The 26,152-nt window shown below is 39.3% G+C and overlaps 1 protein-coding gene across 2 annotated transcripts in view; it reads left to right on the plus strand.

Annotated features, from left to right (window-relative positions):
• Positions 1-4,488: 4,488 nt before the first annotated feature.
• The window catches only part of LOC144666318 (protein argonaute-2-like), an 86,598-nt gene continuing 64,934 nt past the window's right edge, over positions 4,489-26,152 (plus strand). For both annotated transcript variants that reach the window (XM_078527716.1, XM_078527717.1), the window contains exons 1-2: positions 4,489-5,117; positions 25,904-25,960. In XM_078527716.1, the coding sequence (XP_078383842.1) occupies positions 4,565-5,117; positions 25,904-25,960 (610 nt within the window). In that variant the 5' untranslated portion in view covers positions 4,489-4,564. The remainder of the gene's footprint in view (positions 5,118-25,903; positions 25,961-26,152) is intronic.

Genomic DNA, 26,152 nt, shown 5'->3' on the forward strand with positions numbered 1-26,152 from the left:
ACCTTTGTTGCAGTCTGCTTGATGATAATGTTAAAAAGCTTTTGTCAAGCAATGGTTACCCCCCCCCCCCCAAGTAAAAAGCTCGAGGATGCTGCGGTTGTATTGTAACGAAAGTCTTAAGGAGAGGTTCAACTAACCACCACCTTGTACCATGCTGGGGGTATGAATTAGCTTGTACGTCTGAAGGTTGAGATGTATCTATTTAGATATTTAAGAGGGAAACAGGTTGGTATTTTTTAGCTAAGGATAACGTGGTGTTCTATTAGCTACAAGTATACTTATTCAAATGCAATAATCTGATTGGTTTAGAGCTACTTGTACACAATCAGCCGTTATAGTTCACCACTAAATTTTCTCCGATTCCGATTGTTTTAAATTGATCACGTGATGAGATAGTGATCATCCGCGGAGAGACACTCTCAGTCTTATATCCCACCGACTGCCTTGTCCCCAGGCGCCGATCGGCCGGATGGTTAAGGCGGGGGTTGATGGTAAGGCTGCAGGCAGTGCGTTTTCCGCATCAGGTCCACAACGCCAAGCGAACCGCGCTCGTCAGTCCCACAACGCCATGCGAACTGTGCATGACCAAGTAGGAGGACGCCTTGGGACTCCCTTGGGACTAGGCAGTCCTCGGCAGTCCCACCGATGAATTTTCGCAGGCGCTTATTGCACAAAACGCATCACGTGGTACAAAATGGGCGACGGGTATCCGACATTATTAAAAACTACAGGCATATTGCAATTCCTGAGTTTTGATTGGTTAATAGGCAATGGTATATGAGCTCAAATACCATGGACCACAAATATGGTAGGTGCACGCGTCAACAAGAATAGCCGGGGAGCTCAAATATTGCAATTCTTTGGGTGTTTTAAATAAAACAATTATTCCACTCGCGCTTGTTGGATATAACTGATATAAGATAGTTATTGACAACTTGGCGCTACGCACCTCGTTGGCTATCTACCATCTCATATCCAACGCGCGCTCGTAGAATAATTGTTAAATATTCCCATCCAATTTGATATCAGTGGACTGATTTTTAAATAGGAAAGTACAAAACAAAAGAACACAGTCACATTTTCAAGTCAACTTTTCAATCAAATTACAGTGTCTAAAAAACACGTAAACCAATCAATCTAAGTTTTTACCTATTTACGGGCGATAGAGCACGTTATAGAAATTAATCGGAGGGTTATAAAATATATAAACCCCTTTCTGGTTTGCTGGTATATAATTATTTGGAATGGGTGGGGGTGGGTGAAGGATAATTGTAAATTTAAACGAAAGTTACGAAGTCATTGGTCTGAAGCTAAGGAGTCAGGTCATAATGTCCTTGTCTGAGGGTTGCCCCTGAAAATTTGATGTTCTCAAAATCAGCCTTAAGGTCGGGACACACTAGGCGACACGTCGCTGCAACACGTCGCAGCGACATGTTGCTGCGACGTGTCGCCTCGTGTGACATGCGACAAACTACGTCGCTGCGACAGAATTTTGTCGCCGCGAAGTGTCGCACGAATTCAAACTGGTTTGAATTCGTGCGACACATCGCAGCGACAAAATGAGCGATGGCAGCGTTGTCGCATCGTGTGTACACGTCTGCAACACAGGAAGTTTCGCTGCGACAAAATACGAGTTAACCAATGAGAGCGCGTCATGTATTTTCGCCATATTGAATATGGAAAACTAGTTCGCATTCCCACTCTTCCCAATTCGCTGTTTGTGCACCAAACAAACACCTTGTCGCAGCGACTTGTTTGTAAGCAGTACACACGGAGCGACTTGTCGCAGCGACCTGTCGCTGCGACTTGTCGCATAGTGTGTCCCGACCTTTAGGTTTTCTACACGACAATAAACAATTATTGGATGAGGTTTTTGTGATTATTCTGAATATCACATAAACCAAATCTAAAAATTGTTTTATTATACATTGTTTTTCTGGAAAAGGAAGTAATGACAAACGATTTCAACCTGTTTCAAAACTTGTGCTAATTCCGGCTGGTCGTCCTACTAAATCGTGGAATAGTTCCTTCCCAATTTTTGTTAGTCATTTTGTGTTTTGTCAGCAATTTTTGAAGTTTGGTCAAACTATTTCTCAGTTGCAGAAGTGAATCGACGAACTATGAATTTCCTTCGCCGCCAGATGCCTGACACATTGCTCTTGGAAACCATACATTTCGCGCGCAACCTACAGATTAGTGAATAATCTGCGAGCAGATTATTCACTAATCTGTAGGTTACGCGGGGTTGCGCGGATTCCCAGAATTAGCTGTAGACTCTTAGCCAATTAGAAGACAGCTACTGACTAAATATTCAGCATACGGGTTCGTGCGAGCTCGGAATGTGTGAAGATTAATTATACCCTTTAATGCAGAAATTATTGAAAATCGACCAATACCCGATTCCCTCTATAGTGCGCGCCTGCAGAGAATCACGGTAGTTGTATTCATCAAACCATGCGCGAGACTCAGCAATGATGCACGTTTGCTGAGTCTCGCGCGTGGTTTGATGAATACAACTACCGTGATTCCCTGCAGGCGCGCGCTATAGAGGGAATCGGGTATTGGACGTACTTCAGTGAGAATTCTACTAAATCAATTAGATTATTCGCTCTCTATTTTTATTTTAACAAGGTGATAGTTATTTGGCCTGCGTTGTCATCAACTTTCACTTCATCGATCTCAGAAATTTCTAGCTCATAATTGTTTAATAGACCAATCAGTTTAAAAAGAGCTGCAAGTCCTTCAAAAGTGCGCGTTTGCTTGAGAATAAACAAGTCTCCGAAAATCATTTGTTTCAGTTTCACGTTTGCTCAAAACATCCGCCAAACCTGCTAGAAATTGCAATTGCAGGATACATATATGCCCCGTCCGCACTAATCCCTTTTCGTTGATGTGTTTTTGCTTATCGTCCACACTGATTCGATCGATTGTGGGCTGGGCGCGTTAGTTTTCTTGTGACTTCAAAATTACCGGGAAAGGAGGGACTCATATGAAAGGGACGGGGATGCTCGTCGGAAAATTTGAATATTAAAACCCTGAAGGAGACTAATCTGGGCGTTACTCAATCTTTCCTAGACCCTAAGAAGTCATTTTTTCACGCCTGATCAGTCTATACCGATAACACAGTGTGGATGACAATGTAAAAATTTCGTATATGAGAGATTTCTTTTGATCTGGGGCGCTTTCCATTCGACTAAAACTACCAGTTCGAAATTCTGGGTATTCCGTGACTCTTCTGTGTGGCGAATCAGGGTCTCAAAGGGGTTTAGGGCTCCAGGGCTCAGGGCTAAAAAATGCAGGGCTCCAGGGCTCCAAGTCGAAAATGTCAGGGCTCCAGGGCTCCATATCATCTGCTTTAGGGCTCCAGGCTCCACTCCGGTCTACAACCACTTGATATATAACATTTATTTTGCAGCGCTAAATCAAATCCGCAAATTAAGAAGTCTGCAATAATTCTGAACTTAAGATAATCTCGTATACTTGTATCATGTACTGTCCTCTCTTCAGATTCTGTTTCTTTATGCCAGTTAAGGGACTGTCTCGCAGATTTTTGCTAAATGTAGGCCTGGGAAATGGTCATCAAATTCGGTCAAATATAAAAATAACCGTTTAAAACAGTGAAGGAATATTCAATAACACACCAAATACAAAGGAAAGTAATGGTTGCCAAAAGTGAGGAAGATTGAATCGGATTGCGATATGGGTTTTTGAAATATTGTTGGGCTGAAAAGTTTTCAAAGTTCATCTCGTTTGCTTGTAACTTAATTATAACGCGCGAGAGACACATTTGTTTGTTATGAAGCCATGGTTTTGTCATCGAGATCTATAGAAGTTATTTCTTTACAAACATCAAGTTAGTATAGCGAGTATTTGGCAAAACTTAATAAAATAACTCAGCCATAACACAGTCCCTTTAACATGCACAAACAAACACAGAAAAGCAGAAAACAAGAACCAATGCAATCTGGGAACTCGAATGATCAAATTTCAAAAGGCTGAGCTCCGGGCTACGCGGAAAATTTCGTTGGCTCTGGGCTAAACAGCTAAACAAGAATCAGGGCTCCAGTCAGTAAAATGACCGGGCTCCGGGCTCCAAAGCAAAAATTTCAGGGCTCCAGGGCTCCAGGGACCCCCCCTTTGAGACCCTGGCGAATGGAACAATATCCCGTTTAGTGCTCACGTTCCAAGTTTTGGTCGAATGGAAAGCGCCCTTGACTATGCATATGCGTACACGTTCGATTCCGGCTCGAAAAAACTGCACCTGAGCAGAATGGTCTAGTGAAACGGTATTCCCCCGTTGTTTCGATTTTCCGGAATTCGGGAATTTTTGGATAAACGAAAGCACCACTGGTCACCACTGGTCACTTGTTTTCCAGGACAGCGGTAACTGTACTTTGGCACATGCGCCTTCGTTCGGTTAACAGGCCCCTTTAACAGGCCCCTCCTGTTGCGTGATTGCGTGACAGACTTCCGTCTTTTGCTGCGGAACACTGGCTGTGAATCGTAGGAAGCCAAAAAATGGGAAATAGCCGCAAATGTTAGGCTTCCAGTATCTCCTGTTAAAATGTCTGGTATAGAATACAATAGTTTACTATTTAAGATAAGTCGACGGCTCGATCAGCTGGATGTGCGAGAAGAATTACTCTTCATGTGCAGAGGGAAGGTGTCGTCTGGGATTGAAGACATTAACAATTCTCTCTCGTTATTTAGAAAACTGGAAGATCACGACCATTTGGAAATTGATCGACTGGAGGTTTTGAAAGAGCTTTTAAAAGGCGTCGAAGAGTGGTCTCTGTTTCAAAAAGTTAAAAAATTTGAGATCAGAAGGAAAGAGTACAAGTGTTTACTTGAAGAAATAAGCCGTGAACTCGACGAAAACAATCATCTGGAACAGCTTGTTTTAATATGCAGACGGAAAACGTCTGTGGAAAGTCAAGGCAACATACACGATGTTGGCACATTGTTCAAAGAACTGGAAAGGCAGAACTATTTGGGATTTGCTCGCCTTGATTTTTTAAAAGAGATTTTGACTGAGACAGAGAAAGAAGACCTGCTGAAGAAAGTACAGGATTTTGAGAAGAAACGAAATGAAGAGGACGAGTTTGAAAGGAGAAAAGGTAAGCTTAAAGTTTGTTTTGTGTTCCCCAACCCACTTTAGTTACTATAGTATTTAATCGCTTTTTTGCTTGTTTTCCATGTCTACTTTTGGTCTTCTTTTGAGGAAAAAAGAAACTGTGTAAGGGTCCGGTACTGGTGGAAGGAACATTACTACATATCAAACTAGGACTTTGTGATGACCGTTCGAGTGACAGCATTCGAAATTTATTCAATTATTTCAAACTTAACTCGATCCGGACTGTTTCTTTCACTTTATAAGTAAGCTTAATTAAGGTGATCGATTATTTCAATGCTTGTAAAAGCTGGCTGCAGCTGATTCTAATTCCTTGTGTACGGTACGGTGCCCTCAGATCATCTTTTTTATCTTTGAAAGGCAATAGGGGTGTCGAATGGTAAATGCGAGACTTTGCGAGACGGCGAGACTGATATCTTTTCTGCGAGCCCGAGACCTTTTTAGCCTTGCAAAAGAAATCGAGACTGTGAGAAGGCGTCAAAGAAAAATTCGAGACGACGAGACCCCTGAAATTTGGCTGAAATTTTGCGAGACACGCAGTTTTTGAAGGACCATAATATTCACCACGCCTGGCAATGCAACTGAAGAAATTAATTCAGTGATGCGAACGGGTTGTTTGTTGTTCCAGCGCGAGGTTGATATTGCTCTTGACTACCGTTGATTATTTTAAAAACTGTTGATGGTTGAATCATTCAGCTTTTCAATTTACACTTAGTTTTAGGGACGTTGTTTTCAGATTCTTGGGTATAGCACATGTAGCCTGTCGTTTATAATCACCGTTTTCAATTGTGAATCAAATTGTCATGTCATGAACGAGCTATTTGTGATTTAAATTGAGCTCAGAAAATTGAAATACGATTTTATTTAAACTGATAAACTGCACTATGGTGGCCCATTAGTGCTATATACTAGTTATGCAACGCTTTCGAGTGGTATACTATGGAATATCCCACGAGTCACTTGTATGAGGGTACCAAAGGGGGGTTCGTGATCCCGTTTCACACACAAGTTTTAACCAAATTCACGTGTCACGTATACTTGAAACAGCAGAATTCACGGATCACGTTTCTTTTCTAACTATTTTTCACGCGTCCCGGTCTAATTTTTGCCCTATTTTCATGCGTCACGGACTAATTTTTGCCCTTTTCACGTGTCACGCATAAACCCTTTCCCCCCCTCTTGTATTTTCTCGGTATACACACGAGCCTTTAGGCGAGTGTATATGCCAAGAAAACACAAGTGACAAGTGGGATATTCCATAGTATACCACGAGAAAGTGTTGTGTAACTATTTTATACCATGCCATAGAAAATACGCTTACTAAATTTCGTCGAGAATACAGTCGCAGCGCACTATGGGAAGGTTTGGTTGAATACCGTCGAATATACAACGGCTTTCCTGTATTCTGATTGGCTGTATTTTCTATGGCATGGTATAAAGTATTTTACGCTGTATTTTAACATTTTTTCCTTTTTCCTCGCAAAGCGAGGCCGAAGGCCGAGCGTAGTGGGGTGTATAATTTTGTCCCTCAAAGGGCTCAGGCGGGATGAAATATCGTGTGGAGTTTACGGTCATATATATTTGTGAGCTTGGTGTCTGGCGGAAATGACGTCACACGGCCGCGCGCTGGTGGCCTAATGGTGTGAGCGTCAAACTTCAAATCAGATCTTCGGGACTGAGGGCGGGGGTTCGAATCCGGCTAAGGTTTTTTTTTTCTTCTTCTTCTTTTTCTTTTATTTTTATTTTTTTGTGGGTTCGAATCCTGAGCCTTTCATTTTTATCATTTTTCTTTTCGGATTAAAATAACACTGATTTCCACATAATACTCCCTCAACGCCTATTCAGGCCGGCTATAAACCTTTCATGGCCATCAGGGGCGCGCGGGCGGAGGGTTCGAATCATCCTGACGTTCGTTCTTCTTTTTTTTTTTAATGCCCTGAAATAAATGTCTAAAATGCGAATATCCAATAATTTGTCGATGATTTTGAAAATAGCCTGCGCTTCCCAACGCCTTATACCTCTTTACGAACCAGAAAGAGCCGCCATTTTCAAAGCGGAGTAGACCGTGGGAACGAGGGTGTCGTGGCCATGTCCGTTACTAGGCAACAATAACAAATCACCGGTTAAAACCGGTTATCACGCCTTATTTATAACACCCCCCTCCCTCCCCAACGCAGAGCTTCGCGAGGCCCTGCGAGTCATGTATTACTAGTTTATATATATTTTTTATTGTTTTATACTTATTTTTTATTTTTTTCCAATATTTTTTATTCCTTTTTTTTATTTATTTTATTTTTGATTTTATTTTAATATTTTATTTTACTTTACTTATCTTTTTTCATTTAATTTTTATTCATTTTATTTTATTTTACTTTGTATTTTATTTATTTTTATTTTTTTATTTGTATTCATTTTATTTTATTTTATTTTTTCAAAAAAACATAACGGCTGTGGCCCACCAGTGCATAGCAAAAAAAATATATATATATCCCCTGGCCCAGGAGTGCCATAGCCCATGATGCATTGGGAAGGAGTAGTTAGACAACATGGCGGTGCGGTAAGGAACGATACATGGAAAGAAGATGAAGAACTGACGCAGGATTAAGGGGAATACCTGAAACAGAGACAGAGCGGTAACTGTACTTTGGCACATGCGCCATCGTTCGGTAAAGCCCCACTTGGGCAGCAGTCTTACGACTCTATTCAACTTAAAACTCCTCCTTATAATACAACTGACAGCGTATAGTGCCCTTTTTTAAACAAGTGAGAAGCAAAAATATAAAATTGGCCGACCAAATCCAATACAGAACGGCAAAAGTACAAATGTCACGAACAAAGTACTCTGTGTTCAGTTGGCCTGTCACCTGCTTTTTCTATGCTAAAAATGTCATCTCTTTTCAGCCCGTCTTCTTTCCATGTATCGTTCCTTACCGCACCGCCATGTTGTTTAACTACTCCTTCCCAATGCATCATGGGCTATGGCACTCCTGGGCCACGGCATTTTTTTTTTTTGCTATGGCACTGGTGGACCACAGCCGTTTTTTTTTTTTTTTTTAAATAAAATAAAATAAAATGAATAAAAATAAAATAAAATAAAAAAAATAAAATATAAAAAATAAAAATAAATAAAAGATAAGTAAAGTAAAATAAAATATTAATAAAAACAAAAATAAAATAAATAAAATAAAAAGGAATAAAAAATATTGGAAAAAAATAAAAAATAAGTATAAAACAATACAAATATATATATAAAAAGGAAAAAATGTTAAAATACAGCGTAAAATACTATGGTACTAATGGGCCACCATACTGCACAAATTGTGAAGGTCTCGAGCTCGAGTGAGCCATCTTTCACCCCAACCTCCTTCCCAGAGAGACCCTGGGAACGAGGTTGCTTTCACCCTAGGACAAATAAAGATGAGATGGGGGGAGGGGGTTAGATGTAAGCGAATAGATATTAGGGATTATTTTTATTTTGTTTTATATGTTTCATTTTACTTAAAATCACTAACCATTTTCACACCTTTCTTGATGTCATCAATTGCCCTTATTTTCTGTTTTATTATTAATATACTCATTAACCGGCTGGTGGCCAAAAAGACTTTGCTGGTTCATAATTTCACTCAAATTTTGTTGTCATGGATACTCACCCCAAACATCTGCTGACACTTAAACCAAAGCCCTGGAGGGAAAGGTGTGGAGTTGAATCATGAGGGGGAGGGTATTACGAAAGGCTGTAAGGGAGGGGAGGGGACTGGTGAGACCACATTTAATATCCTTCAGCTGATTTAGTAGATATTTTTGTGTTTGTATTCGAGAGAGTGGGGAATGTGTTTTCATATTGCAAAACAGACTTGTTTTAGTTAACACAGTAAAGGATAAGACATGTTAGAGTTCAAGTGGGGTACCATGTTCATTGACTCAGGGACAGCGGAACATTTGGATCATGTGTACTTACGGCACCCCCGATCGAGTGTCGATCGACACTAGCGATCGACCATCGATCGACACTATCGATCGACACTCGATCGACCCACGATCGACACTCGATCGACACTCGATCAACATATCGGTCGACCCGCGATCGACACACGGTTGACAGACTTTCAATTTTCTTTGACACTCTATCGAGTGGCGATCGATACTAGCGATGACTACACGTTCGATGTCGGTCGACGTGTCGATCGGTACCTTACGGTCGGCTGTCGGTAGCGTGTCGGTCGTCTGTCGGTAGCGTGTCGGTCGTCTGTCAGTGATATATCGTTGGTATGTCGGTGATCTCAGTATTCCTCCTCAAAAGGCGGTATGTCGATCGATTGTCGATCGTGGGTCGATCGACAGTCGATGGAGGTGTCGATCGCAAGTATCGATCGAATTTTAAACTCGGAAAATGGCTTTGTCATTTCAGAGCTTTCGAAAGGCTAATGTTACTAGTTCGCTACGTTCCTGTAATACTAGACTTTCTAAAAGTCGTGAGCATGTATTTTCCATCAATCGAGGAAATGTAACACGTCGTCTTACATTTCATTACATCTTTCTTTCTTTCTTAAATAAACATGCACCCGTTTTAGTTAAACAAAAAAAAATAAAATACTTGACCGCCGAACATTCTCGAGAGTTAAAACCTTCCCGATGTCACTTATCTTTTAAAATACTGCTTAAATTTATACAGGAGAGTCAAACTGTGTGTTTCGATTAATATAAAATTCGAACTTTGCGACTCGTAAAACGAGACAACATTTGAGCACTTTTTAAGAAAAAACATTTTATAGTACATGAACAACAGCAACTTATTATTTTTTATCTGTTTCGATAAATAGTTTGTGGAATGTTGATTAAACACAGTAAAAGGTTTATTGCTTGTAAGCTTGTGGGGCCGTGTACAACTTAAAATTTAATATATACTATTCAAATTTCATTGCTAATTACATTTTAACCCTTTAACTGGCAAATTTTCTCAAAAATGCCGTTTTTTAACCGTTAAATCAGTTTTTTGGTTACCATGCTCTTACATGTTCTTACATTTGCTGTAAAACCGGTTTACTGAGGAGCTAGACTTTCTCAACGTTCAAGTACAACATGTACACCATTACTCTGACGCATGCGTATAAGCCCCATTTTGGACTTTTTGTTTTTGATTTTAATTTTTTTCTTCTTGTCTTTTTCCTTTCTTTTTTTCTCGTCCCTTTTATTCTCCCTTCCTTTTGAACTTCATATCCCTGACAGCCTTAAAATTTTGGTTGAAAGGATAATAGGCCATTTCCGAGTTACCCTTTGCCACTGTTTCAAAACGAGTCTAGGTGCGAAACCATTAAAATGAAAATGAGTTTGATTTGCATGAAAATGGACCCGGACTCCCCCATGGGTTTTGTTTGCGACGCAGTATAACAATTTAAATTTTTGGTCTAACCAGCATGTCCTTGAGAGATTTGCCTCTCTTATAAAATATCATCAGAGGCCTTGTGAATATATTTTTCACAACGGCTGATTTTGTATTAAATACTAGTTATCAATTAATATTTAATTAAGGTCGCGTACTTCTGGGTTGTACGTGGTAGTTACAAAAGGCAGTATTTTCTTTCTGTTTTTTTTTTTAATTGTTTGCTGGAGCGCCGATCGACTGTCTATTGGCGAAATTGATTCCTGTTAGAGACCTCTTTATAAAGTTGTTTGGGTAGTCGCGCGCTTTAGGCGCAATTTGAAGTTAAAGAAGTTATCTTCAAATTTTTTTTTTTTGAAGAGTTTGTTGCTTCGCCTTTAATAAAAAAATCCTCTTTTAACACCCAGTGGATGACACGTGGTAAAGTGAATGTATTGGAATTTTTCTGTCGGCTTATAGTGTGTCTTGATGTCAAGGATATATTCTGTGTTAAATCTATCTCCTTTATAAACTACTGTGTCCAGGAAAGTTAAAAATAAGTTAATTCGTTCTATAATATTTCAACAGTAAATTTAATTGTGGGGTGGAGTTTGTTGGCTTGTTTAATAAATTGACAAATGTCTTGTCGTTCATGACCCCAAATGGAGAACACGTCATCAATGTATCGATTCCATTTTCTTGTATTGATATTGCTTTGGCGAATAAGTCTTGTTATAATGTCTGCTATAAAGATGCTGGGAAATGCCATTTTTGTACCAATGGTAGTTCCATGAGTTTGTAGATAGTTCTTGCCATTAAATTGGAGAGAATTTTCCTTTAAGATAAAGCCAAGCATTTCCGTTATGAAGTGAGTTTGGATAGGAGGGTTGTTATTGTGGAACGTTTCGTATGCTTGGTATACTATTTCCATCCCTCTTCATGTGGTATATTATACCAGCTGGTTACATCCATAGATACTAGAATTCTAATCTGCTGTATATTTTTTTACCTGCAAAGTTGATAAAGTTGGTATTATCCTCGATGTACGTAGTTTAGCAATTGCTTGTAGTAATTTATCAACGAAAAATGAGATTTTTTTTCAGTTGGGCCCTCACACCCGGATATAATCGATCGATATAATGTAGAATACTACATATAATGTATATGTAGATTATTTGTATTTTAGGTGGAAAGGGAGTTTATAAAAACCATTTTTTGGATGTCACCTACGTGTTTGAGTGATTATCTCATCCACTTGGTGTTTTGTATCTTTTCAAGGTTAACCGCAGGGTTGGTTTTCAGTTCTGCGATCGCCTTGAGTTCATCGCGTGGCAGATCTGATTCTTTTTTTTTATTGCAAACACACAATTTTTACATACAACAATACAATTATTACAACACTTACACAACTAAAGGGCTCTGCCTGCACTAATTACAATACAAATTTACGTTATTATGTCTTATTTACAAAGTTATATTCTAAGGTATTACAGTTTGATATTCTACTTACGCTACTAAAAGACGTATAACCCGGGCGGGGGGGGGGGGGGTTCTCCCTATAATGGCCTTTACGGGGAGCCTCCGCCCGAAAGGGGTACCTTTTTCAGGCTTCAGGTATATGAAAGGGTAGGGATTTCACAAGTTTAGGTATATGAAAGGGTAGGGAAATCTGTTAAATATAAGTTAAATATTTCGAACAGACGCAGCTTTTGGCCGTATCGTCTTACGAAGTTGTATAAGCCCTGGGCTTATAACCGGAATTTCACGGTATTTACATTTGTGCTCGTACGAGCCACGGTAGGTCTAGCCTTATCTTTTTTCTTGCGGTTTCAAGCCGTCGTTTGTGGAAGCGTGTGAGGGCGTTCACGAACGCCTGTTTGGCTTTAATTTTAATGTCCGCAATTTCCTACTGCATTTTGAAAGAATTATTAAACAGTGAGACACCGAGACGTTTTCATCGATAGATTGCGTCAGTTGTCGAGACGAATCCTCTGCTTCATACTTCCGGTTACTAAAGGGTTCTCAGGAAAATTCAGCTGCGAAAAAGTTAACATTTGCTGAATCAAATTCAAATAATGCTCAGTCAAAAGCGGGGGCAATGTTAGGGACTGGTCAAAAAGTACAGGGGGGGGAGCAGAAGGGGGGTGCAGTTTTTGAGTCCTCGAAAAGGGGTGGGTTATGTAATTTTGAACTACGCGAATGTGTAAGGTTTTCGTCGGGACCAACGAAACTGTCCGTCATACCGGGATGTCCGTATTAAGCGGGTGTCGTAAGCGGGGTTCCACTGAACTTTATTCTGTTAACGAGTACAGTTTTCGCGTGCGAGTTGCTCGGAGGTGAATACGAAAGGATATCCGGAGTTTGGGTAGCCAATCAGCACGCTAAAAACGCTATCCACTGTTTGAGTATATACTAATGAGTACTATTCCTAAGGCCTGGAAATGGGACCTTGAACAATTTTGCACCAGAAACAGACAATTGTGTGGATAGATTTATCCTAGCTCTCTTATCTGCTTATCAAGAATATCTGGTGACGTCTAAATCGATGACCTCACAGGTGGTACAAAGAACCTGCTCTCATCGTACGACAAAGTATGATTGCCATTTTTAACCCGACCTCTAGATTCACAATCAAATCATGAAAGGCACTCACAAATGATTTTTTTTTTCAGTAATTTCTCGTTTCTTTGTTTCATTTTTCGTTTCTTCATAATTTTTTCTTAGGGGTTGACCCCCTTACAGACCATATTTTTTCGGTCGCCCCTTCCCCTTTGAAGCCAAATTTTCTGGCCAAATCCGTCGCTAGTCGGCCCCTCTCGATTTAAGAGAATGACACCCGTTAAAGATTATCACTTTGACGATTTCAGGTAGCATTTTAAAAGATCTTTTTTATGAATAGCTGGTGAGGATTCATTTAGAAGCAGCCCGCATAGGTTTTTTTTTTTTTTTTGAAGGACCGAACCTTTTATTTCCTAGTAAGATTACAAAGGACAGATTGGATAAGTCTTATTAGTCAGTCATACATTCTGGACAGGTCAAGTATGTAACATTGGGTTCAATATCATATTTATACCTTGTTTCTTCCTCCTCAGGGAAGTAAAAATGACCAAGCTCTAACAAAACATAATTTGACATTACAAAAGCAAGGAAACCGATAGACATCTTTTCGCATTACAAACAACAGTAACATTTAGAGAAAAACTAAAGCATTTTCTCTGGTGGATCTACTTTCACTAAAAATCACCCTGGATAGATTAAGCGATCAAGGGATATCAAATTGAATATCTCAAAATTGAACGAAAACTTTATCTGTGTTTCTATCATATCCTGAACGGGAACCTCATGAAGTAACATTTGAAAAGAGAAAAACTAACGCATTTTCTTTGGTGGATCTACTTTCACTATCACCCTGAATAGATTAAGCAATCAAGGGATATCGAATTGCATATCTCAAAATAGACCTTTTCATAGGTATCAGTAGTTTACCGGGGAAGGATAGACGAAATTATTCATGAATTCAACAGGCCAGAGTTAATGAGCTCTGTATATCCAGAACCGGTTTAATGAGATGCGTGTCACGTAGGTATAGGAGCTGGTTTAATGAGATGCGTGTCACGTTGGTTTATGGACAAATTTAATGAGATACGAGTCATTATGTAGGGTATTGTTTTGAGTATTTATTGTTGAACATTTATTGAGTATAGAAAAAGTGTACAATCTCAAACATGAATATGATTAAATATGAATAAATATTAATTGTTCAGTGATGTTGCTAATACAATAATAAATGTTCAATGAGTCAACAATGAGCTAACTTTTCTGATACGGCAAATTGTCTTTGTAGCTTGGGTCGAGGCGTGTACTTGGTTTTCACTCCTTTTGATGGCTTGTTTTCCTCAGGGCAGTACGTTGGTGACGGTATTTTACGTTCATCGTCAATCGGTGTTTCATCTGCCCACTGAAAGAATCTACACATTTCTTTACTCCTCCTGCAGGTGAAATAGGGTCTGAAAGGATTGCTCTGTGACCTTGATACTCTAAATGTCGCAACATCCATGTGTCTGCAGTAAGGCAACTGCCCACCTTCAAATGCAATGTATTCTGGTATTACGCGATCTCTGATACATTGTTGATAAGCGTGCACATCTTCACGGCAAAAGAAAGGACACAACTTCCAGTCTACACATCGAATGTAAGGTATACCTGAGGCAGGCTTGATCAATTCAAGATCTTTAAGGCAAAGTCCACACTGTGAGTAACTCATCTTGAAGTATGGCTCGAGAGTGGAAACACAAATTCTTTATATAGTTTTTTATGGAGCTAAACAGGTTTTACCGGTCAACTTCGTCAATTCCATTAACAATCAGATCTAACCAGTACCAACAAGTTTTGCCAAACTCGTCCGGATATATGATGGCTTTAATGATCGCATCCTCTTGTTCCTCTGGAGAAGTGTCATCGATCCAGTCTTGATTTTCAGGAGCAGTGAAATCCAATATGTCTAGTAGATCCTGCCAGAACCAGTATGCATTTGTTTTCCAATTATCCACTGACTCGCGTAGACATGTCATCAGTTTTTGATTGTCTTGGATACATGTCATCAGTTTTTGATTGTCTTGGATAACACTGGGTTCTTTTTGCTCAAGTTCAGCGTACACCAAATACGCTAGCGAATTCCAGTAAGCATGCTTCATCTTTTCGATACAATCACACTCGTAGCAAGTATCGTTTGCAATATTTGGGACCATCGTGTAAAGCAAAATGTAAATGAGCGTACAGCCGTTGTGTATATATAGAGTCAGCGAATAAAAACCGGTTTTCCTGGTTTAGTAAGGTTCCCATTGTCTATTGCTGCGTAACCTTGCCACTAAAGGCGTTTTTGGTTTTTTAAGCCGTTTCACAGATTTTCGTTTGGAATCTGGTGGTGTTTCCATCATTATCGCGTACGCCGATTCTTCAGGCAATGCGTTGAGGGGTGTTTCCATTCTGACAGGAATTTTCGATTGTTTAGTAGTCGCGGGTGTGGGCGGTAGTTGTCTTGGTGTTTCCCTTGTAGTCTTAACTTTAGGTGTGGACGCAGGACTATTTACATTAGTAATTGTCTCTTTAGGCGGCACTGGATCTGTTTTGGGTAGCACCACTGCAGGTTTTATGCTTGTTTCACTTTTCATCTGTTTTGTTAATCCCTGGTACCTTCGAAGAAGATGATCCAACAACATTACTTTTTGATCTTCTGCTAAGGAGGAGTCCATGATTTGTTTCATGTCTTGATCTAGCCGTGTTAAAGTCGTGAGTTGCGGAGGAGCCGTTAATCGATGTTCTGTTTCCATACTTTGCAATAAATGTTCAGGAACCATCAACATCTTCTGCGCGTACTTCATTTGAAAAATTTACCCGATAATTCCACAGCGAAAGAGGCAATCAAAGTGGTGATGGCAGGCAAAAATCCTTCTTTCTGAGACTTGGTGTTTTTGCGAGTAAGATAAAGGAGCTTTGACTTATGTGGCTTTAACGTTTAAATGATCAATTAGATACTAGAATGCTTCCTTTTAAGAGATCTAGAGCAATCTCGCCAACAGCTTTCAACAGCTCTGCTCTGTTTTGCTCTGCTCTCCTATTTCTTCTTCTCTGCTCTGACTTTCTGCTCTGCTAAGTTCTGCTCTGCTCTGCTCTGCTCTTCTCAGATGCTGCGCTATGCTCCGCTGCTCTGCTCCGCTCTGCTCTGCTCTGCTCTCTGCTCCGCTCTGCTCCTCTCCGCTACGCTATGCTATGCTATGCTATGCTATGCTATGCTGTGCTGTGCTGTGCTGTGCTGTGCTGTGCTATGCTATGCTGTGCTGTGCTGTGCTATGCTATGCTATGCTATGCTGTGCTGTGCTATGCTATGCTATGCTATGCTGTGCTATGCTGTGCTATGCTATGCTATGCTATGCTATGCTATGCTATGCTATGCTATGCTATGTTCTGCTCTGCTCTGCTCTGCTCTGCTCTGCTCTGCTCTACTCTGCTCTGCCTACTCTTGTCTTCTCTATGAGCTTTGAACAAGTATTCAAATTGACACTCTTATGCTGAATTCCATAGAAGAGACTACACAAACGAAGTTCTCACAACAATTTATTGTCCCTATTAAAGAATCAAAAATACATTGAAATGACCCAGTAGTACAGAAAATGGTCAACTTCATAGAGTGCCTATAATTTTAAGTGTTGTTAAGAAACTTTTTGCAGTTTTATTCTATTTGACAAGTTGCAGCTGGCGCAAGTCTTTGTTTCCTTGTTTGACTCCGTTGCTTAGGTCCATGTTACTGTTTTTGTTTTGTAGGTCAGGTTTCGTATTAATGGATTTCGTGATATTTTCTTTTTCTTACTTGGTAACGAATTTCTTCATCGTCACTTTCACTTAAATTTTCTTTACAGACGTCATTGTATTGAAACAGTCGGTTCAATAAATATTTTCTTTTATTGATTGCTGCTTCTGCTGCCTCCGCGAAGTCCATTTCATCGTCTTCCATAAAACTGCGCAGTGTTGTCATAACCTTTTTGTGTGTTGGATCAGTTTTAAGAACACGATACCACTTTAAATAGTGGAGATACAAGAGTCGTAGCCTCTTTCTGTATGCAGGAAGTAGAAGAGTGGATGCTTGAAACTTGGCGTCTTCTTTCGACAAACCCTGCGTTAAGTATTGTTCCACTTGTTCCACCAAGGATGATTTTAAATCGATAATGGATTCCTCTCGCAGCTTATCCCAGGGATCAATATCGTCATTTTCATCGTTTGCAGTAGTGCTTTCATTGTCTTCATCACTGTGATCTTCCTCTTCCTCTTCATCTCCATCTTCGTTTTCGCTTTTACCATCAATATCGTCATCAACTTCATGATACTCTTCTTCTGGTTCTTCATCGTCCTGGCTAAGGTTGTTTCCATGTTCATCTTCATCGATTTCTTCTCGAGCAAACGAAGTCATTTCCTCTTGTTCTTGGTCCAGACGCTTATGACAATTTTGCTTCTCGTGACGGTCTCTGTTGTATCGTCGACTAAATGATCTTTGACAAAATTGACAAAGATGCCCCATGCGTTCGATTCTATGATGTTTACTCCACGACTGCTTCCCTCGAAATGAGTAAAGTAATGTGTTTGCTTATTTAAGTAGTCGAGTCACTCAATAGCAATGACTGTTTTGTAAGCTTGCTGTGAGTTACTGGTAGGATGTATTTTCTGATTGTATTGTTATGTAAGTGTTGCAATTAACATAGTGCCCCCAAGCATGATTAAGCAAGACTTCGTTGATGAAAATGCCAAAAGCAGTCAGGTTAAACCAGTTAAGAGAAGTGCCTTTGTTTATACTCTTTTGTTATCCTTGAAGATATAAGGTGTTAGTGCTGTTCAAATTCTACTGAACATTAGCTTTTGAGAGACCAACCTCGGAATTGTTTGCATGCATAACGAAGGAATCATGGTGCCAACATCTCATGGAGTGTTTTATCCAGTTGATGAATTTGACATATTCACGGGACAACAAGTAGCTTCCTTAGTTGATCGTGTCTTTCAGCTTACTTTCGCTGCTTTATGTGATGAACTTATTCAGCAAGTAAAGATTGGTTGTTGCGATGGTTGTGCTATTAATCATCTAAGCCAGACGGCTCATTCCTGCTTGATGATAAATCAAGAAGATGCGTGGTTCCGCTACTTTGACCAAGCAGTGGAGAAAGTTGACCTAGTTCATGTTATGAAGCTTGCTCAAAATGTTTGTAGCACACTTGGAATTTACGTCAGTGACAATTGGCAAAGCTCCCTTGCTGAGTTACCTAAACTACCCAGGACTGCCCTCTATCTCTCATCTTTAGAACTCAAAAACTCTGGGAACGTAGTGCAAGTAGAGGAGATCGTAGATCGAGTTATCTATGCCATTTATAATGGTCTCAATGGACAAAAACGAGAGGCCTTTAGCAACATGCAAAGTGTAAGCTACTGTAATCAAGAACTGAGGAGCACTGAACTAACAAACGACTATGAAGTCTATGAAAGAAAAGAAGGAAGCGACGAAGAGCTTAGCAAAGATATTGATTTAGTCATAAGTGAGATACAAAACAATCTTCGTTTCTAATCAGTGGACTGATTACTTAAGCAGTAAAATTTCGAGGCAGCAGCACAATGCAAAAAGTGAAAAATGTAAACCATGGCTAAAACTAAAATTTGCTAGGATGAAGATACAGCTGTTGTTGAAGCTATGACGATGACCTTTTTTTCATTTATCACGAACGTTACGTTTACTGCGGCTTTAAAGTGCCCAAAATGTGTTTGATTGTTTATTGTGTATGTACGTTTTTTTTTATTTAATAAAAGGTTTATTATTTCTTGGAATCTCGAGTAGTTGAATCCTTGGGCTCAGTAGCTTGCGCATCAAAACTATCGACCTGTGATCGACCCGCACACTTTATGCCTCGCCCCGAAAGAAAAGTGGCCGAGTATAAAGAGTTTATTCTGGTTACTCGAAGCATTTAGATGAGTATTATTTGAGCAAAATGAGTAATTTTTAGTTACTCGGAGTATCTCGCGTACTTTCGTATATGTATTTTTTTTTGTCTCTCACTTGCCTATGTAGGCCATTTTCAATCGTCTCGTACAGCAGGTCTCTGCAAACCGGCATGACCGGTTTGACCATGACACCAGTGCTTTCTCATTGGTTTTACAGCCAATATAACAACGATAAAACCAAGATAGTTTGGACTACACGACGAGTTGATTTATTTTCGAGATGGACAAGTGGAGCGAGGAAAGGCTGAGGCATGAAGTGAGCAGAATGACCGATAAAATCGAAGGCTACGAAGAAGAGTGTTATGACTTGAAAAAGAAGTTGAAGGAAGCCACGGAGGCGTATCATGAGTCGGAAGGTAATCGTATGGCACAAGCGAATGAAGTCGAAGCCTTGAAAGGAACAGTGAAAGAATTGAAAGACAAAATAGTAGATCAAGTGTATACAGAAGTCTTGGAGCAGAAGGTGAAAGAGTATAGAGGAATATGGGAAAGCAAAGATCGTGAGATCGAAGAGTTACGAAAAAGAGTCCGTTTAATGGAAGAAATGCGCCAGGAAATACATGAAATCGAAGTGAGTTTTTGGAAGTTTTACGACCGAAATAAAGATAACATGCCAAAGCACATTCACGCACACTTCTATCCGCCGAGAGAGTACTGGCGGAATTGTGAGCATATGGAAAGACAAGAACAGACGATTGACCTATACAAGGATATCGTTAAGGAATTGGAAGAGAAAGTGAGAAAGCAAGAGTTAAAAATCAGAGAGAGTGAGGATGGAGACGAGCAGGACTCCTTATATTGATTTGCCTTTCACTTGAACATAACATTTTATAAATCGAAAGTATGTTTTTTTTTTATACATTGCCATTCATGCGAACTGTTTCATTGCAATGTGTATGTGTTTCTGTTATATGTTTCAATGAAGATATAAGTTTCTAAAAATATTTTTGTCTCAGTGCTTGATCATTTATCATGTTGGACTTGACCAAACTTTTCACGCGCGGGTAACATTTACGGGAGAAAAAAAGATTGGTGAACATTACTATTATTTAAATGTAAGCACTCGATTACCTTTCTCAGGAACATATTATCTTAATGAACTTTTGTTGTACACAGTTACAGTGTTGAGAAAAGTGTAAACTTTTATTAGCAAAAGAAATCTCATCATAGAATGTGAATAAAATGTATTTGACTTATATTTTCTTAAGATTAATCACATGATAACACTGTTCGTTTGTTGGTTTTGTTTTTGAACGCGAGAACAGTACGTTCTTTCGTTTCATGGTACAGTGAAACAGTAAACACGACCTTCGAAATGAATGCTTATACAACTCAAATGAAATTAATACTACTCAAAGAAAAATAATGCGCACTGGGGCTTAAAAAACAAATTAATGAAATATTGCGATGCGCGAGACGGTAATTTTTCTTTCGAGTGTTATTAAGTAAGAAGCTCCTATGTTACGAGCATTTTAACAAGCTTGTTAGTATTACTTTCATTTAAATGGAAGCTGGTGCTCAATAACATTTCTAAAGAAACAATGGACTTAATTAGTTTTTGTTGTAGACAAACTACAATCTTGAGCGTAGAGTATATTTTATGTTAGCTTAAAAATAAACTTGCCATGAAATGCGAGGCAAATTCGCTGTTTTGACATAGAAACATTTCAGAAGATTTGTTACGTGAACAGTAGCGAACGCGAAATGTTTTTTTCCCTTTGATTTTAATTCACTTTGACACCTCTGAAGCACTGAAAGCAATAAATACATAAACCTACTCAAACCGAAATAATGTCACTTAACGGATTTGATTACTATTAACAAACCAGCAAAAGAGATTTTACAGTTTAATACAACTAAAATATAACACACACTGAAGCGAAAAAGTGTTATTTAAAATATAACTTTCTCCGTTTGCCTCTTCTGTGTAATAAATAGAAGGCAAACAAATTCAAATTTAAATTCAAAGTTGAATAACAAAAGAACAAAACAAAAGCAAACAAAACAAAAGCATCCACGCACAATCCGAGAGAAACCGTTGAGGTAAAGATGCTCAAGGAAAAATCAAATGACTTTCAACTCCCCTTTCGCCTTATAAGTTTACGAGCTGAACGTTAATCGTTTATTGATTGTCTAATAAAGTTTTCGAAGTTAATTTTTAACAAATAATTCGCTGTAAAAATCATTTGACGCTTACAATAATGTTAATGAAATTGCAATTTAAAGTTAAGTTCTTTTCAACTGACGTGCTGACAAAGTAACGTATTTTCAACCTGAACGTGTTTTAATCATTCCTGTTTGTCAACATTGCGGTCACTCGGATTGTCATGCACTCAACTACACGTTTAAATTTAATGCAAGATTTGGGTGAGCAAAAACAGTTTTATTATGTAAAACGTACAAACACTTCGACAACTTTTTGTTATTGAAATCTTCAACTTTTATAAAAACAATGCGCTTCCAGTCCAACACAAATATTAATTGCAAGAAGTCGTAATTGCTTTTTCTCGCGCGTCATGTTTAGAAGTCATGCGAGCTATTTTTATTTTAAATTAATTAAGAATTTGTTTTCCTTGCGTTTACACATACACAAAGTTACACAAACGGTACTTAAAGCAATCAGCACTATAAAACCGGTTTAAACTGCCAGTTTGACCTTGAGGATTATAATTCGCCATTTTGAATAAATTTTTATCCAGCCTGAAAACCGGTTTGACCAGCTACCAAACAAGATACATGCGCCATTTTGAATAATCAAATCCAACCGGAATCAAAACTGGTTTGACTTGTTTGACGGTACTCCCTGATTGGTTCTCGTACAAGTCTTTGTTCTCCTTCTATATAACTGCATCACTACCCGGCTGGTTGGGTGGTTCAATAACTCTATAACAACACCTACATCTCTCCTAAAAACTCATGTAATATTCAACAATAAATACTCAAAACAATACCCTACATAATGACTCGTATCTCATTAAATTTGTCCATAAACCAACGTGACACGCATCTCATTAAACCAGCTCCTATACCTACGTGACACGCATCTCATTAAACCGGTTCTGGATATACAGAGCTCATTAACTCTGGCCTGTTGAATTCATGAATAATTTCGTCTATCCTTCCCCGGTAAACTACTGGTATCCTTACTTAGTTCATAGAAATTGCAGAATGTCAATCTTTTCTCAAATTATCGAGCATCAAACTCCCGACTTTTTCCATACATTTACTGTAACTTTTGCGCTCGCCCCAGTAGTTTTGCACCCCCGGCAAAATGGCGTCGGTAACCTTGAAAAGGTCTATTGAACGAAAACTTTATCTATGCTTCTGTCATATCCTGAACGGGAACCTTATAAAGTAACATTAAGAGAAAAACTAACGCATTTTCTTTGGTGGATCTACTTACACTCAAAATCACCCTGAAAATAGTTATCAATTATTCACTAACCCGGGACTAAAGTGGAGGTGTTTAGAATAGTGGTTGATGATTAAACGACATTGAGGTGAATACAATTCATTATTGTTGTAGACTGAATATACCACAACAACTGAAAAACTTGCAGAACCAAAAATTAATCTAATTCGTACAAAATCAAAACACGTAAAAGGAACTTTTCACTTGTGTGGTTTATATAATCACTCATTCTTTTTAACATGCATTGAGGTTGTACTTCTTTCGCAGTTTCATAGGGGACGCCGCCCCAGAAGAGAGAAATGGGTACTTGGATTGTTCGACACGCAGTACGTGCCAGCCCGACCATACCTGCAGCTCGTAAGACGACGTAATGCGGCCACTCTTTTAGAGATTATACAACGCCAAGTACAACCCGGTTCAATTGTCCACACTGATCAGTGGGCAGCATATCGCCAGATACAGAGACGACTGGGTTTACATCACCGAACAGTCAATCATTCTCTGCATTTTGTTGACCCGGTCACTGGGGTACATACACAACACGCTGAAAGCAATTGGTCCACAGTGAAGGAAAAGTTCAAGAAAATGAAGGGAAATACAAACCCGAACTTTCTGATAGAATACCTGCATGAATTTATGTGGAGGAGATGGTATGGCGGTCCTCACCCAGATGGATGTTTTCAACGTCTTTTGCAAGATATTGCTGAGCAGAATCCCCTTTGAAAATAACGCTGACTGCATTCCGATTTAAGATATACCAAGTATTACAGAAAATTGAATAGGTCTATACTAATTAGGCGTTAGACTATTACTAATAGATCAATTATAAACTTTAGAATGCATGGACGTGTCTGAAAAGTCAACTTCTTTTACTGGACGAAAATTTACTAGCGCTGAAAAGAAGATTTAAAAATGCCTTTAATAGTTACAAACACACGTTAATCAAACATCATTTGATCGAAACATTTATACGTTCGATTGACTAAGCGGGACATTGAAACCGGTTTCAACAGGTTTCTAAAGTTATGTGTGGTCTTGGCATTATAAACGAGAGTACCCAGGCGATGTTGGAGTTCGATTACATGTGCGACTATAATTCGTGTTACTAAAAACGATTTGAAACTGATCGAAAAAATCTAAAAGTTAAAATGATGTTGTAAAAACTTATAAGAAGTTAAATTTTCGAAAAGTCTCTGTTGCTTTCGTCAGATTTTTTTTTTAAAATCAGCCTGAGTTTCAAATTGTTTTAATAAAATGATTAATTGTGATCGCCAGAATAACATCGACTGGACTTCGATTGAGTTTGATTAGTTTTTCGTTATGTTTGGTTCGATTGATTACGCGGGGGGTACTCTATGTCTTGTACGTTGAAAGTATTTTTTTTTTAACAGCAGCAATTTTCATTTCAACGTTGTTCATCAGTTATTCTATTTAACAATTAGACTACGAGCCCAAAAAATTCACCCTTAAAAGAGCAACGCGAGCGCGATTGTTTCTATGTTTTTGCGATTGTTTTCTAGGTTTTTGTATGTGCGCGCGGAAAAAAATTTAGTGGAGAACAATAAAGACAATAGAGTGTTTCTGTCTCGGAACTATCGGTCTGATAGTTGCCCCTTGGAAATTTGATGTTCTTAAAACTAGAATATTATCCCTCGAAGCTTCGCTTATCGGGCTAGAGTGTCTGCAGATAACCTGAAATCGTGCCCTCCCTCCCTACTACTGATTCGAAAACGAAAAAAGAACGCCTGATCGCAGGTTAGGTCAGGTTTGTCTACAGACAAAAAAAACCAATTTAATGCATTTAGTGGGTTTCTTGTCTGGTTATGTTTATAAGCCCTTCCCGGATATAACCCCCCCCCCCCCCCCCCCCGCTTATAAGCCCACCCAAAACTCCTTGTATAAGCGCAGGGCTTATAACCGGAATTTTACGGTATGAGCTTTTCGACTGCGTGGCGACCGCTATGACGATGTATGGATATCGATCAACACTCGACCGTGTGTCAGCAGAGCGTCGATAGAGTATCGACCGAGTATCGGCCGAGTGTCGACCGACTAGGAGGATACTATCGGCCGACACATGAGTCGGTCGACACTCGACCGACTATCGCCCGTTGTTGGTCGAGTGTCGATCTAGTATCGGTCGACATGGAGATCGAGTGGCGATCGACATGTCGATCGAGGTGTCGATCGCTAGTGTCGATCGACACTCGATCGGGGGTGCCGTAAGTACACATGATCCGAACATTTTTCCACTTGGGGGGCTGATTAGTGACTTGAAGTGGGGGGGCTTGAGAGACTCTTCTCTTATTAATTCTTTATTTTTTGGGTAAAAGTGAAGGGGGGGGCAACCCTCCCCCCCCCCCAGCCCCCAAGGCTCTGCCATCCCTGTGACTTCAGTAGAAAACCTAATCCATCACACCAAATAGTGAAAGTTTGCTGGTTTGATATCATGATCCCTTGCTTAGTATCAACATAAACAGGATTAAATATTTTTTAAGAGAAGTGGTTCGGACTTCGAGTTGGATTTTTGCTGGTTTGCTTGCAGCTAGTTCCACTTCTGTTTGGGGGGGGCTTGGGGTTTAGTTTCCCTCCTGCTCACTTGTGGTACGTAATAGTTCACTTCTGTTCGCTTGTGGTTAGCTTTCAATCGTTGGTTAGGGTAACACACTTATTGAGTATATAAACTTTAAAATTTGGTTCATTTTCTGTCAGCACCAAATCCAACTCAGCATAGCCTACATAAAATGCAACCTTTGCATAATTTTTGTTTAAATTAAAGTTGTGACATTTCGTAAATATAAAAAAAACCTCTGACCAGTGACTTAGTCACATGATTTGGACTAGGAGTTGACTCGGTCAACCAGTGAACTCCCCCCAGCATTATTTCACCAGTGATGACATGAGACAAAAGTGGACATCCGTCAATCATGTTACTCAAACAACTTTCTAATTAGGGCTGATTACTGTCTCTTTCAGGCAAAAATGTGTTTACTGAGCTTCTTTAATTTTCTGAATACTCTTTTCAGTGTGAAATGAATTTCTTATGGCAATATGCATGTTGATAAGTGCCATTCAAGAGTTTATTTAATACAATATATAAAATAGATATTATATAAGTGTTTAGCAGGAATTTGATTTGTCCAGCATGTGGATTAATTCAATATATGACAGAATAAGGGAAATTTCTGGTTGCATAAAGACACGTCAACCTCAGACTTCTGTGTTACTCACTAAGTAACCGCTTTTCTAAGTGTTTTACTTTGCGCTTTCATTTTTCTTGTTTTAAAATATTTATTGGTGCCCCCCCCCCACCCCACCCACTGAATCTTTTCCTGCAGAGCAATATACCGTACCTCCATGTTACTAAAGTGCCCACTTGTTTGCCAGACAGTTAATTTCAATTAGCATATACTGTACATGTTGTTCGGTTTTGCCTTTATATGTACTAACCCTTTCTTTTTTTAAGCACAAGCTGCTGACATTGTTGCATCGGCAAGAGCTGTTGGTGGAAAGATAATAGGAGGTAAGTAAAAATTGACCGGGATGGCAGCATTATGGACGTGTGTGTTTTTGTGTTTTTAATACTCTATTTGTAAGGGCATCAGTCTGACTTGGAAAATGGCAAAGCCATTTCCGAGTTCCCGGGAGTAGTACTAATTTAATTCACTCCTTCTTCCACTGATCCCTCTTTGCTCCTTCCATTATTCCTGTTAAA

Source organism: Oculina patagonica, chromosome 9 (genome assembly GCF_052425735.1).
Source record: "Oculina patagonica isolate OP01 chromosome 9, crgOcupat, whole genome shotgun sequence".
NCBI classification, from domain to species: domain Eukaryota; kingdom Metazoa; phylum Cnidaria; class Anthozoa; order Scleractinia; family Oculinidae; genus Oculina; species Oculina patagonica.